This window comes from Chionomys nivalis, chromosome 21 (genome assembly GCF_950005125.1).
Source record: "Chionomys nivalis chromosome 21, mChiNiv1.1, whole genome shotgun sequence".
Classification (NCBI taxonomy): domain Eukaryota; kingdom Metazoa; phylum Chordata; class Mammalia; order Rodentia; family Cricetidae; genus Chionomys; species Chionomys nivalis.
In genome coordinates this window covers 16,100,295-16,115,812 of record NC_080106.1, presented here as the reverse complement: position 1 = coordinate 16,115,812, position 15,518 = coordinate 16,100,295, and the positions used below count along the sequence as shown (strand labels likewise).

Sequence of the window (15,518 nt, the reverse complement as noted above, 5' to 3'; positions counted from 1 at the left end):
TGTTAATTTATGTTTATTTATTGTGCTTCTGCCAAAATATCTATTTCATGTTACTTAAATACCTAGGTTTGGTTATAAGTGATTGATGATTTTTTTTCTCAAATGAGTAACTGAACTCAAAGCTTACTGCATAAGTATACATGTTAATGTAGGGAATTAGTATTGGGTAGACGAGATATATTTTGCATTTGATATATGTTCTCCTTCATATACTAGAATGTTGTCATTGAATAGTTCAACATAAATTGCTTGAAACAAAAGAGAATGTGACTTATGGAAGGATCTTTTGTTCTGGTATCTCACATAACCTTATACATTTTCCATTGTTACTCTGATCTTCATAGGAATGGAGGACATATAAGCAACAATAAACTTAAACAAACTTAAATGAACATTGCTAACCTTGTTCACAATTTTATACACCCTCTTATACCTAGAATGAAAGTAGTTGGTTGCTTGCATCAAAATTTAATTCTTTGTGAATGGAGATGAAGGAGGAGTGGATGGGGAGGGGGGTAGATGAGAAAGGGGAAGAAGCAGAAACTGGTTGGTATGTAAAGTAAATGAAAAATGTTATTTGAATAAAAAAGAAGAAAAAATTCATTCCTGGGGTTGAGGAGATAGCTCAGTCAGAAAATGTTTATTGTACAGGTGCAGGCAATTTAATTCAGTTCCAGTACCCACCAAAAAGTCCTGTGGGGGCAGAGATGGGTAGATACCTGGGACTTGCTGGCCAGACAATCTCTTACTTAGTTTGGTCCATGAGCTTCAGGGGTCCTGCCTGCAATGAGAGATCTTGTTTCAAAAACAAATTGGGCAGATCCTGGAGAATGACAGCTGAGGTTGACTTTCGGCCACATGTGTATATATGCTTGTTTGTGGCCATGCACACACACAGAAATACATATATGCACACTTTCCCAACACAAATTTGATTTTTCCAGCCTCTTGCAAATTAAGTTTGTATGTCTTTGAAAAATTAAAGCATATGTATGTGTGTGTCTTTCCCTTTGTTACTGATATCCACTTTTGTATAAAATTATAAAATTATTATAAGAATAATAAAAACATATGCTTCAGATTATTTGTAAAAGCCCTTTGATTACAAAGGCAATCTCTGCTCTGCTTTTGTAAGAAGTAAAAATCATACCAACTATGTTGAACATGTTGGCGGGGACAGCAGGGATATTTTACTGTATGCAAACACCCATGAATAACATTGCTTTCTTTTTAACTTGTCTATCACCCACACACTGTGACTCTCCCCAGGCAGATTTCATTTGCTCCACCCTCATTTTTACATATATGGATTTCAATTGGGGTTCATAAATTGCTGAAAATAATACAGAAGTGCTAAAAAGAGGTACCAGTGAATTATTAAACCAATACTTTGGTTTTTGTATTCCAATGAAACAAGATGTAATTAATCTTAGTGTTTCATTTCTGTTAAGAAATCTATATTTTTAAGCTAATTTTAATGGCTCATAAATATTTAGAAGACACAACTGACTGGTAAAATACTTCTCATCAATATTTTAATATTTTATATATATATGAAATTTACTTTTAAGAAAGAATTCTTATCACTCACTTTCCTCAATTTCATTTCAGTAATCTTAAGAAAATATTACTTTTTCAGGAATTCTTTTTAAAAAGCTATTCTACTTATGAGAGAACTAAATGCTTAGTAACTTTTTAAAGTACACATAGTGTTAAATAGTGCTAAATTCTAATTCCTTAAGGGGCTTCATAAAAATGCTTACACATGAAATCAAATACTTACTACATGTTCTTCTTTTGCATAAATAAGTACATTGACCCCGATTTAGAATGGATACATATACCTTTATAGACATATACATATTGTATAGTTATGAAAATTTAAAAGGCAAAGTTTTTAAAAAAACTTAAATTTTTCTCTGATTCACATTGCTTTAATTAGGTAATATTTAATTACTATTTAGCTAATTATCACTAAGTATTAATATTGTAGAATAATGCATCTTGATGTATCGTTTGTATGTATCCATTCATGTTCGTGTACGCGCATGCACACAGAGACCAGAGGTTGACATCAGGTGTCTTTCTCAGTCACTCTCCACCTTGTTGTCTGAGAAGGAGGTGTCTCTCACTGAGTCTGAAGCTCACTTATCTCCCTCATCCTAGCCCTGGAATTATAGAAGCATGCAGTCACACTGGAATTTAATACACAGGTGCTGAGGATCCGAACTCAGGCCCTTGTGCTTATATAACAAGTGTTTTACTGACTGGTTCATCTCTACAGTCTAGCCATTCATGATGTGTTTTCATTGAAATGATTAAAGAAAGCATCTTACTTGCCTGGCAATAAATGATGCAGTGTTTCAGATCTGCTCCTGGGCAACGTAGGGCCTCTCCAATCCCCTTCTTTACAGAATCAAGGATTTACAATTTACTGCTATTGCTACAGATCTCTACCTCTCCTGCCTTCTCTCAGACTCCCCAGATTCTCTTGGGTGCACAGGACATACGGAGATGAGGCTTCACACGCCATTGCGCACCATCCCATCAATATTCACAGTGGCCTTGGCTTCCTTTGTAATTGTCTTGAATTAGCAGTAATTTCTTAATCTCACGAAAGGTTCTTTCTTCATTCTCCACCTATTGTGAATTTGTAAAGTGGGGTTTCCTAACTAAGCAAAATGTATTATTGTGTATGTAAGAGTGTTTTAGCTTCCTAAAGCAATAAATTGTTTTCAATAGCCTGAGAGCACTTATTGTATAGAGGGAATCAATTCAAAGACTGTCCTTCAGTTTCAGCCATTCCCTGAAGTCTTCCATATGAAGCTCTATTGGGTTAGTTATGAATACAATATGTAGCAAACAAAACCTTGATTTTATAATATATAATATAAAAATAATATTACATAATTTAAGCCTCAGTCCTGATCATTCCCTTCCTAAGCACATGAGATCATATTTAGTAGGATCCCATAATTTAAAGTTACATATTTATTTTGACCTTATATCTAGCATTTTAAGAGAAAGGCATGCCACCCCTTGTAAAAGGAGATCAGGTTAGCACTTTAAAGGGCACAGAGGTACTTTTATCCCTAAGTTGACATTTTTCATTTTGTGCATATTTTCATAGACTAAGATCCAAGGGTCTAATATACAGATGTAACTATCGAAAGAATGTAAGACAGAGCCTTGACAGAACTCAGATAATGTGTAAGTTGGCTTAGCTAGAGGGAGGTGGCGAGATCTCACAGCCTACATTTTTTTCCAACTATATAAGCTCAGTTTTAAATTGTCCATATGCAACAGAAATGTTTTTGAGTCAAAGCCACATGAAAAACAGAAACCAAACAAAGAAACAAATAGTAGCCTTATGTACTGTTCTTTCCAGAGTCAACAGACATTTCAAGGACAGGTGGAGACAGTCACGTTTGTGACTTCCAAGTAGCAGGATCTCTGCTCTTTGCTAACATCATGAAGTCTTTCTTTAGAACAACAGTTTCTGACTCCAGAGGGCCAGGCTATCCTTCCTGTAGGAAGGTAATTTAGCTAGGAGGATGTTAATCCTTGATGAGAGGGTGGGCGGAGTGGCTTCTCACTAAGGATGTCTAGTTCTAGCTGATGAACTGAGAACTGCTGGCGGCAGCTGAGGCACATAACTCATTTTTTTTTTCTGGATAATTCTCCATATCAGCTCAATATATCCAGCTGGATTTCATCCTGGCGGCTCTGCCTTTGAATTTATATTTCATTTTCCATATTTCTTCCTACATATCAGTCAAATATTTTTTTCCTAAAGAAAAGTTGCATATATCCACCAAAGAAAGTGAAGATGAATACACTGTGTTTAGACAGAAAATATAATTAACTTCGTTTTTTTAAAGATTTATTTCTAGGTCTCATTACATGTCCGTGTGTATGTTGGTGGAGGGATGGGTTGGGTTGAGTCGAGATATCTATGGAGGCCAAAAAAAGAGACTTAGATATCCTGAAGCTGGAGTTACAGGGCTGTTATGAGCTCCATGATGTGGGGGCGATGGAACCAAATTTGGGTCCTTTGCAAGATGAATGCACAGCCTAAACTACCGATTCACTTCTCCAATCGAAACAAGTTTGTTTCCTCGATCTCTAAACTGATGTTCCAAACCCTTTCACATTTTCCACCTATTTCTCACATTGAGTATTTGTAAGCGTTTAGAGAAAGTTTCTTCATCTTTCCCCCTGTTATGAGCAAGGAAAGAAATGGCTTCTGAATGAAAGAATCTTTTTTTCTAAGAACAGTCATGCTGCATACACAAAGTGTGTTTGGGTCTTTAACTACCAGAGACTGTAGAATGCAAATCTCAGGGTGAGATTGGCAAGATCGTTAATGGGAGGAAGAGCAGGTTGCAAGGATCTGCTATAGAAATTTTTTGAGTCAAAGTAACTAGGTGTTTAAACTTTCAAGATGCAAAAATGTTATTTAATTAATCAAGGTTTAGCAGATTCTTTATGTATTACTTTAGTTGAGGATAGGATTTTGGATGCAAGTGTGTTTTCTTGTTTGGGGGCATTTCTGTATGAAGCTTTCCTGCTGTAGGCTGGAAAGAATTCAGGGCTTCAGCCATTGGAGAGGCTCTCACTCTGGGTCCGTACTCTGTACATAGCAAGGGAAGTGGTTTTATATGAAATTTGTGATTTTTTTTAAACAGGCACAATGCCAAATGGAAAAAATGACAATTACGGTTACAGTATTCATTGTATGGCATGAATTTGTTCTTTTTTGTGGTTTTTGAAACAGGGCCATTTTGGAATGCAGCTTCCTTTAATACTGAGGCTTCCTACCTCCACTTCCCCACATTCCATGGGGAGCTCAGTGCTGATGTGTCCTTCTTTTTCAAGACCACAGCCCTATCTGGGGTGTTTCTAGAGAACCTGGGAATCACCGACTTCATACGGATAGAACTACGGTGTAAGTGTCCTTTCCAGAAAGTCTTGGGATACTTTCATTTAGTCCTGAATTCTTCAGTTGACACTTGGAAGCTCATACCTCTTGGGAAAAAGATCTGCTTTGCAAGAAAATAATTTAAGTGATAATTCAGTAAAAATATTGATAAATTCATCAGCAGTGGGAAAAGTTTTTAAATTGAAGTAATTAAAATTTAAGACAAATTTTCAGTTAATGACCAACATTAATTACAAAATTATTTAATGAACCACTTATTATTTTGATATATTCAGTCTTCTATTAATAGCACAATATCAAATACATGTTTCATGCTATTAAATTATATAAACTTTGAATCAATGAAGCAATTATTTTGTATAATCAATTACAGATGCTAGTTTTGTGCTCTCTAAATAGTCTTCATCTTTATCAATATGAAAAATTAGTCAGAGGGTGAACTTTTAAAAATCTGTTATTTTACCCTAAAATGTATCTTACTGTGCCCTTTCACATCAGGAGAGTTATATCTATTTGGGTGCCATTGTTCCCTTGTGTCTAATGATTGCTGTGTGGTGTTGTCTTAAGCATATTGGATACTCATCTGGAAAACCCCCACTTCTGCTATCTCCAGCACCCACAACAGTAACCTTCTCGTTTGACGTGGGAAATGGACCTTTTGAGATCTCCGTGCAGTCACCCACGCACTTCAATGACAACCAATGGCATCACGTGAGAGTTGAAAGGAACATGAAAGAGGCATCACTTCAGGTGGATGAGCTCTCACCAAAGACACAAGCTGCTCCCACCGATGGCCATGTCCTTCTACAGCTCAACAGTCAACTCTTCGTGGGTAAGCTGCTTTTTCAAAAAATGAAAAAGTAAAACATTGAATGTATGCTGCACGTCTAGCGATGAGCTACTATAAAATAATCCCAACCTGAAAAATGATGATAAAGAGCTAGTAGCAAAAACGAGCAGTAATTATTGAAAACCCAGATTCCAGTCTGTGCCAGGTACCCCATTCCTTCTCCTTCCTAATAACCTACTCATGCAATAGGTATTATTCTTAATATATATATATATATATATATATATATATATATAGAGAGAGAGAGAGAGAGAGAGAAGTTAAGAGACTCAAATATCTCTGCGTCAATATCCTCATTCTTCATACTTACCTCCTTAATATATAGAGGCTACATGATTTGTTAAAGTTGGTGTATTACATTTGGGGCTTTTAGTATGATCTTGGAAATGTTTGTTTCTTTCCTCCCAGAAATGAAAGGCCCTTGTAATGCCAACCAGTGCCAAGTGCTGATGTTTCTCAGCCTGTACAATTAACACCCAAACTAGGCTGATGGTAGGAAAGAAAAAAGAAAGACGGTACTCAGCTTCAACAGCTTCTTTTCTACTTTGCCCATTTTTTCCCAGCTCTCTCCTGATTCCTTGCTTTATAGTGTCTCCTCCAATGTCCACTGACTCAACATTTGCAAGGCGCCAGACTGCAATTCCTCTCCATGTGTTTAATTTTCCTTGGCCTCTTGGCTAATTACTTTGCAGAAGTTACGGACCATGAAGTTCAAGGATTATCTTTTATTTGATCCCAACTCATACATTTTAATGTAAACAAAGACCCAGAGACACGATGAAGCAGGATAAATGATGAATTATCAGAAATTATACTCCAGACATCTTCAACGGCTATATTTAGAACAGAATTCATCAGCTTCCTGCTTACACCTTCTGTTGCCTAACAATGTTATTAGCACCCTTTCACTGGAAGGGATGAGCTTGCTCGTGACATGTCTGAAAAAGACACATTTCGGTCTACTAATAAATTTATGTCCTCATTATTTCCATTATTTATTTTTCCCCTGAAAACAAATGTAATGACTAGCTTCCGCAACTCAAGTACCCTAGTAGACAGTCTCCTCACAAGCTTGTGGTCACTCAGTTGGCTTATTTAAGACTATAAAAACAACAAAGTACACCTGAGCAGGAATATATAACTTTTCTCTTAATGTCATACAGTAAGCTCAGTCAGGAAAGGGACATAGATATCTCTTGAATTTAAAAAAAAAATGAGAGATGGTCACAACAAAAAGGACTGCAATTTAAAATCTGTCAGTGGCTTGGAAATAGCCTTACTATTCTTGGAAATTGAGAAGGCTGAAATTGTCCTCCATGTTTTCAGTGAAATATGCTGCAGTTTGCCTGTAGATGACCTTTCCTCCTTGGGAGGAATCTCAACTTCCCAGAGATGGCATCACTATATATTGTACCTGATAAAAATCCTGGCCTTAATTTGATTTCAGGTGGCAGTAATGAAGCAGCGTATGACATCAGAAAACTGCTTGGAACCCGCTCAGGTCTTTTGCTATCAATCATATGCAATAATTTGAATAAGGATCGAAGAGGTTTCATCTTTATGGAGGCAATTAGTCGGGCTTTTGACATCTCCATATGTGTTCAGGCTTAAAGTGGCTTTGTCGCTGGAAAATTTTAACAATGGAAATCTTGATGATGTTTAAATCAAAGGCAGTGGGGGGAAATAGATCTCTGCTAAAAAAAAAAGTTCTATTTTCAATGAATTAAGATCTTCATTTGTACTTACAGGTAACTGGGGATACAATGACATGATGTAGTCTAATGATACCTGACTATCAAAATGCCACTTAAGGGGCTGCTTCTGTTGCTATGCCTGTCATCGAGCAGACCACTCCCAGGAGACGACAGCTTTCTAGTTCACATAACAATGCACACACACAAAATATTAGTCTTCCAATTTACAATACCCTATCAAACAAATCACGATATATCTTTCTTTCTTATTTTTTTTTAGGTTTGCCAATAAAGAGTTTTTGCCTTACAGGCAGACTCCATGAGAGACAAATTATAATTAAAAAGGTTACACTGAATTAGAGCTCAGTGGGTGGCATACTAGCAAAAAATCAGCAGTAATTAGAGGGGGTTTAATGAAGCACTTGCTATGAGCAAAAAGTCCTCTGCCGTCCTATGAGTGTATTTCAGTAGAAGAGGTAAGAGTAGCCAATGGTAATAATGAAAGGAAGATATGGTACATATGTATTTATACATGTTTATATGTGCATATACACCGCACACATGCACACACACACACGTTTACTTCAATGATGAAAAAAAGTAAAGTAGAAACAGAACCTGGAGAAGAGTGTGTCGGGCATTGATTAGTGTTGGGAGTTTCCATTTCAAACTGGAAGGTGGGGAGATGTTAACCCTTGAGTTGAGGCCAGAAGAAGCAGACTAGAGATGAAGTTCTCAATGGTAGAATCCTAACTGGTGATAGTGAGTGTAACAGAGCTCAGGAACAGGAATAAACCGATGTGGCTGGAAAGAATGAATATGAGGGAATGCAGTGGGAAGCCAGGTCGAGCTATGCACTGGATCATAGAAGGCCCTTGCAAAGAATGTGCGTCTAGTACTAAGGGATGCCAAGACCTAGCTTCTTTCTTTCTCTAATTCCCATTTACTGCCATAAGAGACGTGGACGGAAGGAAACCAGTGGGAGCAGGCTATTGCAGATCTGCACAACAGCTCTCAGCACCCCAGCTGACATAGATGTGTTGAAGCAGCGCAGGACCACGTTTCATATGTAGCTGCTTACAACTACAAACAGAGTGGTTGTTACTGACAACATTCGTTGACTTTCCCATAACGAAATTCTCACTTGTAAGGTGCTTCCTTGTAGGTCTCTGAGTTCCTCATAATGCTTCCTAGTTTTCAATTTCATTTGCGTTTTCAATTCATTTTCATGTGAGGTTTTCTTTTCTCTTCCTTTATTTGAATTCACAGCAGTGATTAAAGTTGTTCCCTGGCCTCACATCTCTAATAAGACCCAGTCTGTTGAAGGAAAGCTGCGAAAACATCTCACAGCCTTCCTCCCCTTCAACAAAATCCCACCAGCGCTATGGTCATATGCTCACCAGGAAGCCTGGCTTTTCCATTCATAGAGTGTGTTTAACACACGTTATGTGTCAAGGGTCCGTTTGCTTGGGAACTCTTGCTTCGCATACTAATAAATATGAGAGTTAAGTCTCCTTCCCTCCTCAGAGTTGGTGGTTATTTGGGTGACTGAGAATCTCTGCATTAATACAATGTAATTGATTTTCTGGTTGAAATTTTAAAGGGTAATTTAATACCCTTTACTTACAAGTTCGAGAGTTTAATTTGTAGTTCATTCATCCATCCATCATAGGAATGATTATGACTAATCAGTATTTTCAAGTGTGCATAATGACTGTCATTTATATTTGGGTGTAGGGACAAACTAGTGAAGTCAACACGACTGTGGAAAGTAAGGCTGCAGCTTTCAGCGTGGGTTCATTCTAATAAAGATCCTTTAAGGGTGGAGAGTGGAGAAAATAAAAGTATTTGCATTCATATGGAAGCTCAAGCTTAGATGCATGAAAAAACTGGAAGTCTAACTTAGGTGTAGTCTGAGAGTGATTTTTTTTACCAGTCCAGCATTTAGCTGCAAAAGTGCCTCTTGCAAGGACACAAGTCTGTAGGAAGTTAGGGTTGCTTCATCTACTTTCAATAGCCTTTTGGAAATTGTTTCTTGATATTAACTAAGTCAATATACATACACAAATAGAAGTTGCAGATCTCCCAGTGTATCTGAATTTGACCAATCATTTTCTGCTTTTCACAGACCAGGATGCTGACAGTGTTCATTGACATTACATACATATGAGATTTTAAAATTTTTAAATATTGAAAGTTTTCATCATCTCTTAGCAGTGGCCAGTTGTATTGAGATAGCATAAAAGAATTAAATGTGTTTACCCAATTTTTTGCCCCACCCCTGCCTCTGAAGACCAACCAGACAGTGTGTTTGCTCTACAGAGCAGAATTTGAACCGTGAGCAATGCTCTCACTCCCGAAGAAAACCAGTAGAAATAGATAGATAAAACACCTGAAAGTTGTGAGCTGCCCGGGCAACAGCTGTTTGTGACAACTGAAACTGAAGTCAGGTAGTGATGGATACAACCAGAGGTGTTCTACGCTAAGAGGCAAGAAACAGGCTGGCTTAGGTAACGTCAGAATGATTATCTTCACCTAATGTGACTCCAAGATGCTGTTCTCACTGGAGGAGGGATAAAAATGAACAAAACTTTTTGGAGCAAATGTATTATAATTAGGTTGGAAACTACAGCATCAATATGATAGACATCTCCTTTCTTCTCAAAACTCCCAAGCATCATATCAGGTTGTTTCTGATAATGAAAAATGATGGCTCATGTGTTCTCAGCCCCAACTCTCTTTATTTGATGATGTGTGGATTTGAACCCAGGTCCTTGTGCATGCAAGTCAAGTGATCTATCACCAAGCCATGTCTTCAGCCTGTCCCTCTCCATTCTTGTTCTTACTTGAGGCAGAAGGTCTTTACCACCCCTTTCTTATTCTTTCACTTGGTCTCTGGATGTGCATGTGTGCACATGTGTGTGATTCATGAAACACCTTACACCATCCTGCTCAGAAATGCTGCTCATCACCTCGGGGAGGCTGAAAATGCTCAGTGTGTTGAGCCTTTGTCCTTGACCTTGATAGAACACCAAGAACAAAGAGATAAAGGTCACTGCTGCTTGTGCTCACCAATGTTCTCTGACCACGGAAATGATGGGGAGAAAAGAATCAATCATTTTTTTTAAACTGAAATGTGACAGTGGTCATTTTCTATTTCGGTTTGTAAACTCAGCATTTTCCCCCCAGAAGCTTCTTAAATTAGGCCTGAATTGATTTTCATTCAACCAGCTCTGCAATTTTCGTTTCCTGTCTAAATTCTTTCACTGACAAGTTTCCACACAAGTTAAACTCCATTTGAATAGTCTGGGACGAGGGGTGGAAGGAAAGACCCCTGACTTAGGGAGAAGTCATTTATGTCACATTTGGATTGCATCAAATCAGCAAACACATGGTGCAAGCAGTCTCTAAATGTCCCACACAATGGTTGATACTGGAATCAGTATACGAATCACATTGAATAGTTCTTTATATTGGTTTTCTGTACAAGTGTATCACTCGTGATCTTTTGGGAAATCCAAAGTAACCAATGCAAAGATATATTTCTTTAGTAATTTCAAGATTGGATATTACAACTTCTTCCTTGTAAGTTTGAGGGAGAAAACGAATGTGTGCATGCATTCTGTTGGGCGAATATGAAAGACTATAATTACATGATCATAGAACTTGCATGGATTGACCAGGTGATATAGCCATGTTTCCAATGATCACAAGAGTTATGCAGTTTATGAGATTGCTAATCGTATTTGTTTCTCATTTCTTACCAGGTCACCCTTCTTCTAAATAGTAATTTTAAAAAATTCCTTCCCTGTTTTGGATAAGTCTTTGTCATATAAGCTTATCATCAATATCTTCTAGATTTTTATAAATTCATATTTTATATTGTTAAAAATGACTTGAAAATGCAAGTTATTAATTATGACGTATTATTCATATTTCCTTTTTGAACTTTCATTTTTGATATTCTAAAATATAGTCAGGGTAAGAGACTATCAAATAGTCTTATTGTAATAATTTTCATTTCAGCCTAATTTTCTTTGATAGTAATTGTGTTTCTTCATTAAAAATACAGTAAAACAAAGGTTGTATTTCTTTTGTGTGTTCATATCATTTGTTTTAGACATTTTATTTCTTTCCTTTTTTCATTATCTGTCTGAAAACCTCTGAGTAGACTTTTCTATCCTCAGTGGAAAGACTGTAACGACCCTTGACTGAACACAGAATCTTAAGAGTAGAGCATACAACTATGTGCCTGATGCTGCTAACAGCTCATTTCTTTGAAATATACTCTATATGTTCAATACAGAGAACCGTGATTTAGGCAAAAAAAACCCAAAGTGACTTGCTCTTTGCCAGAGCAATAGCCACTGGGCCATGTTTGGTTCAGGCAAGAGACTGGACATTCTGCCTATGACAGTCTGTCTTATAAAAACTGCTTCATTCAACCACAGTAGTTCTTTGATCATGGGGACAATTGTTCTCGTTCCTTCCGTGCTCCTGGAACTCTGCAATTAAGATCACTATTTGACATAACTAAAGCTAAGCTCTTCTATAGTTCATATCATTTTCTGCAGTGCTCTTTTCCCCCAGGACGCTGTGCTGGGATCAGGCTCTAGATCCCAGGCACTTCTAACCCCTGGCATGGTTCTAAGCCCAGCTTGTATGCCCTGCTGATTTCTTGCTCTAGATGGGCTTGTGGCTGGGACTTGATCTGTCTTCCTCTACCACAGTGTCAAGATCAGAGGGAGCCTATCATTTTTATAGGCTTGAATTTAAAGACACAGATAGCAATCATGAGCTTTTTCAGTCTCTAAGGATGCTGGGGCAATGAAGTTGTTCTCATTATCCTCAACAATATTTGAGGAGAGCGCGTGAATAGTTTGTCTTTTAAAACAATCAAAATTTAATCTCAAAGGTCTTCTTGCCACAAGTAATGGCAAATTGGCCTATGAAAGAGCTGGCTCCGATTCTGTGACAAAAGCACTTGTCACTTAGAAGAATTTTCTGAGAACAACAAATGTGTTGGAAAGATAAAACCAACAGGTAGTCCTAATTCATTTCCTGCTCAACACCTAGCCAGGTATTTAGGTATGAGACCTTGGTATTGTCATGCGTGTGGAATGATTCAGTTGAATTCAATCACACAGAAAGGTTATTCATTCACGGCACAAGCTACTCAGTGTTTGTAAAGTTCCGGAATTCATTATGTCTGATCCAGCATGGCAAGTAAATTGATAGAAAATTAATTGGAAGATAGTTCCCAACAAAATAGCTCAGCAGAAACATCCAGAATCAATTAATCAAACCGCAGCTCATTTTAATTGGACATACTCTAACCCTGGAAAGGCACGGCAATCTTTAATTAAACTTTCAAGCCCAATCCTATCTACATGAGACATGCTTCTCAGAAGAGTTCTGTGACTGACTGGAAACCCAATGGTACAGTTACAAATCCTCAAACACACACATTGCAGCTATGTCTAATTAGATATGATGTTTTCAATAAAGGTGGCATTAAAATAAGTTTATTAGGTAAACATTAAACTCTTTGAAAGTGTGGAATTAAGAAGTTCTAGTTTCAAAGTTAGACGTTCATCACTATGACAATATTTAAGATTGTATTTCATATTATGTATGTATACATATATATTAATATGTTTTCTGTTCATTACTCTATACTCTAGCATTATTCTAGCATTTATTTCTATATATACATTAGCATCAGGTAGTAATCATGACCATCTCTCTATGAATATATTAGCAAACTATTAGTTCGATGAGAACATGATCAAATACATATACTTTTGGTATTTCCAGTATCCGATATGGGATCCCACAAAGAACTGCTCAATAAGGCACAGAGAATATAAATACAGTTCAAACCAAAGATGACTTGAGGCATGGAAGAAAATGGAAGTGTTTTCTTTTTTGACCTAATTTTGAAATTGGGAGAAGTAAGACTGCCTTGAGATAGAGACCACACACATTTTAAACTAAATGTATTTATTCTGTTATTTCCTCATTATATCCACAAGTGTCTATATGTCTCTAACTTCTCTTCATGCAAAATAAGTAAGAAAAATTAATTAGAATAAATGAAAATGGACTATATTTAGTTGTGGAACCTATAGTTGCTGAGTTATTTATGCTATTAGAAGAACTGAAGAAGCCCTTGATTTACAGTGATATCATATGTCAGAGCAACAGACATAAACAAGGTGATTTTCTATTAGTGTATGCTATGAAATATGTACCCTATGGTTTTATGTAATGTAACATGAAGCAATTAAATTACACCCAACATGAAGCTCTAGTTCCTCCAAAAGGTTCCCATGCCAAGGGTAATTTGGCATAGATGGTAAGAAAACTCTAAAATCTAGTAAGAATGCCAGAATTGTGGGCAAGGAGATTGAGCCTCAGGTGTTTACTGAGTTAAGTTAGCAAATAGGTAAGCTAGGCAGGTATGAAGCCAAGGTGAATAGCAACTTGATGTAGAAAACAGAGAAATGTCCTAAGAACATGGGCAGGGAAGAGACTTTCAGAATTGCAGAAGATTGTTCAAATTTGGTAGCATTTAAACACAAAGATTGTTAGATGCTCTAAAATTTTGGATAAAATCAAAACCTTCATTGGCATACCCAAAAAGAATGCCTAGGGCTTTGTCTCTGTTCTCCTAATAACATAAATAATAGCTAAGGAACTCTAGGTTCAATGACTAAATATAGTATATGAGAAAGAAAGAGAGAGAGATCACAAAATGGTTTTCCCCTTTTCTTATTCTATATATAGTCCCTGTACTACCTATAGTATTGTGCCACCCACATTCAGGGAGTGTCTTCCCTCTTAGTTCTTACTTCCTAGAAACATCCTCCCAAACACACCCTGAGGTATTCTCCATTTGTCTCAATTCAATGGACTTGATAATATTGAAAACTGAAGGCTGGAAGGTGTTGAGTTCTCTATCACACTCTACTCCCTCTGAAGTTACAGGTGACAAATTTGGCCCATGCCATCTGAAGCACTATGTGTCCTTTTTGCTGTAGAGACATGCATGATATAAAATGAAGTTTGAATTTATATTAAAATTTTGTTTAAAGCAATTTGGATAGAGGTAATTGCATCTATAAATTTGATTTCTAAGTAGTGTGAATGCTCCTGAAGGTAAACATTCTTATCAACTCACTCTTCACAATCTCTCATTAATAAGCTATTATGAATTTATTCAGAAATGCTCTTTGATTTTGGCCTTTATTCTTTATCTCAGAGACCCAAGCATCTCTATGGGTCAAAGCTGACCCTCCTCAATTCTGGAGGAGTTCCCATCTCCCACTCTGACATTATGTGATTGAAGGAGTGAATGGAAGGGTGGATACAGTAGTGACTGGTCATTGCACAGTTGTGATGTGTCAAGCATTTTTTTTCTATGTGCTATGCAGCAGTGACTGAAGTAACCTGTCTGATGTGTATCCAGATAAAGGGATACATACAGAGTAGACTGTTACAATGTAAAATTCCATAGATAATAATTTTTGTTACGTCTTTAAAAATCTGCACTAAATAATGTTGAATCTCTGAGAACAGTGAGAGTCTGTGGGTTACTGTTAGACTGAGAGGCAGCTATGTGATTTAGAAGAGGATGAGATGAACTTGCTCTAGGAGAGGTTAATTCTCATTCTTTCAATGGTTGTTAGTTATCTACAGTCCTTTGTCTAGGTCAGGACCTCTTGAGATTTCCCCATTCCACGTTAGCGTGACTATTGATATGGCCAATGTCCAGGTCTTTTTCAGACAGTCCTATTGAGGTATCATAAATATAACTTCCCTGCGGTTTCTAAGAAACACAATCTCAGAGACTTCATAAGAGACTTCCTTGTACTATGACTCTGACAATCTCTCACTCCCCCTTTTCTGTGATGTTACCTGAGCCTAAGGTGTAAGAGATATAGTTGAGGTTTATCCACTGGGTCTGGGCTCCACACCATCTGATAATCCCTGCATTATGACCGTGGGTTTCTGTAATATTGTCCATATT

At 37.1% G+C, this 15,518-nt stretch overlaps 1 protein-coding gene across 2 annotated transcripts in view; it reads left to right on the top strand.

The window, feature by feature from the left end:
- Nucleotides 1-15,518, top strand: part of Cntnap4 (contactin associated protein family member 4) — a 279,574-nt gene that overhangs the window by 232,936 nt on the left and 31,120 nt on the right. For both annotated transcript variants that reach the window (XM_057753520.1, XM_057753521.1), the window contains 2 exons: nucleotides 4,778-4,948; nucleotides 5,556-5,774. In XM_057753520.1, coding sequence (XP_057609503.1) covers nucleotides 4,778-4,948; nucleotides 5,556-5,774 — 390 coding nt within the window. The remainder of the gene's footprint in view (nucleotides 1-4,777; nucleotides 4,949-5,555; nucleotides 5,775-15,518) is intronic.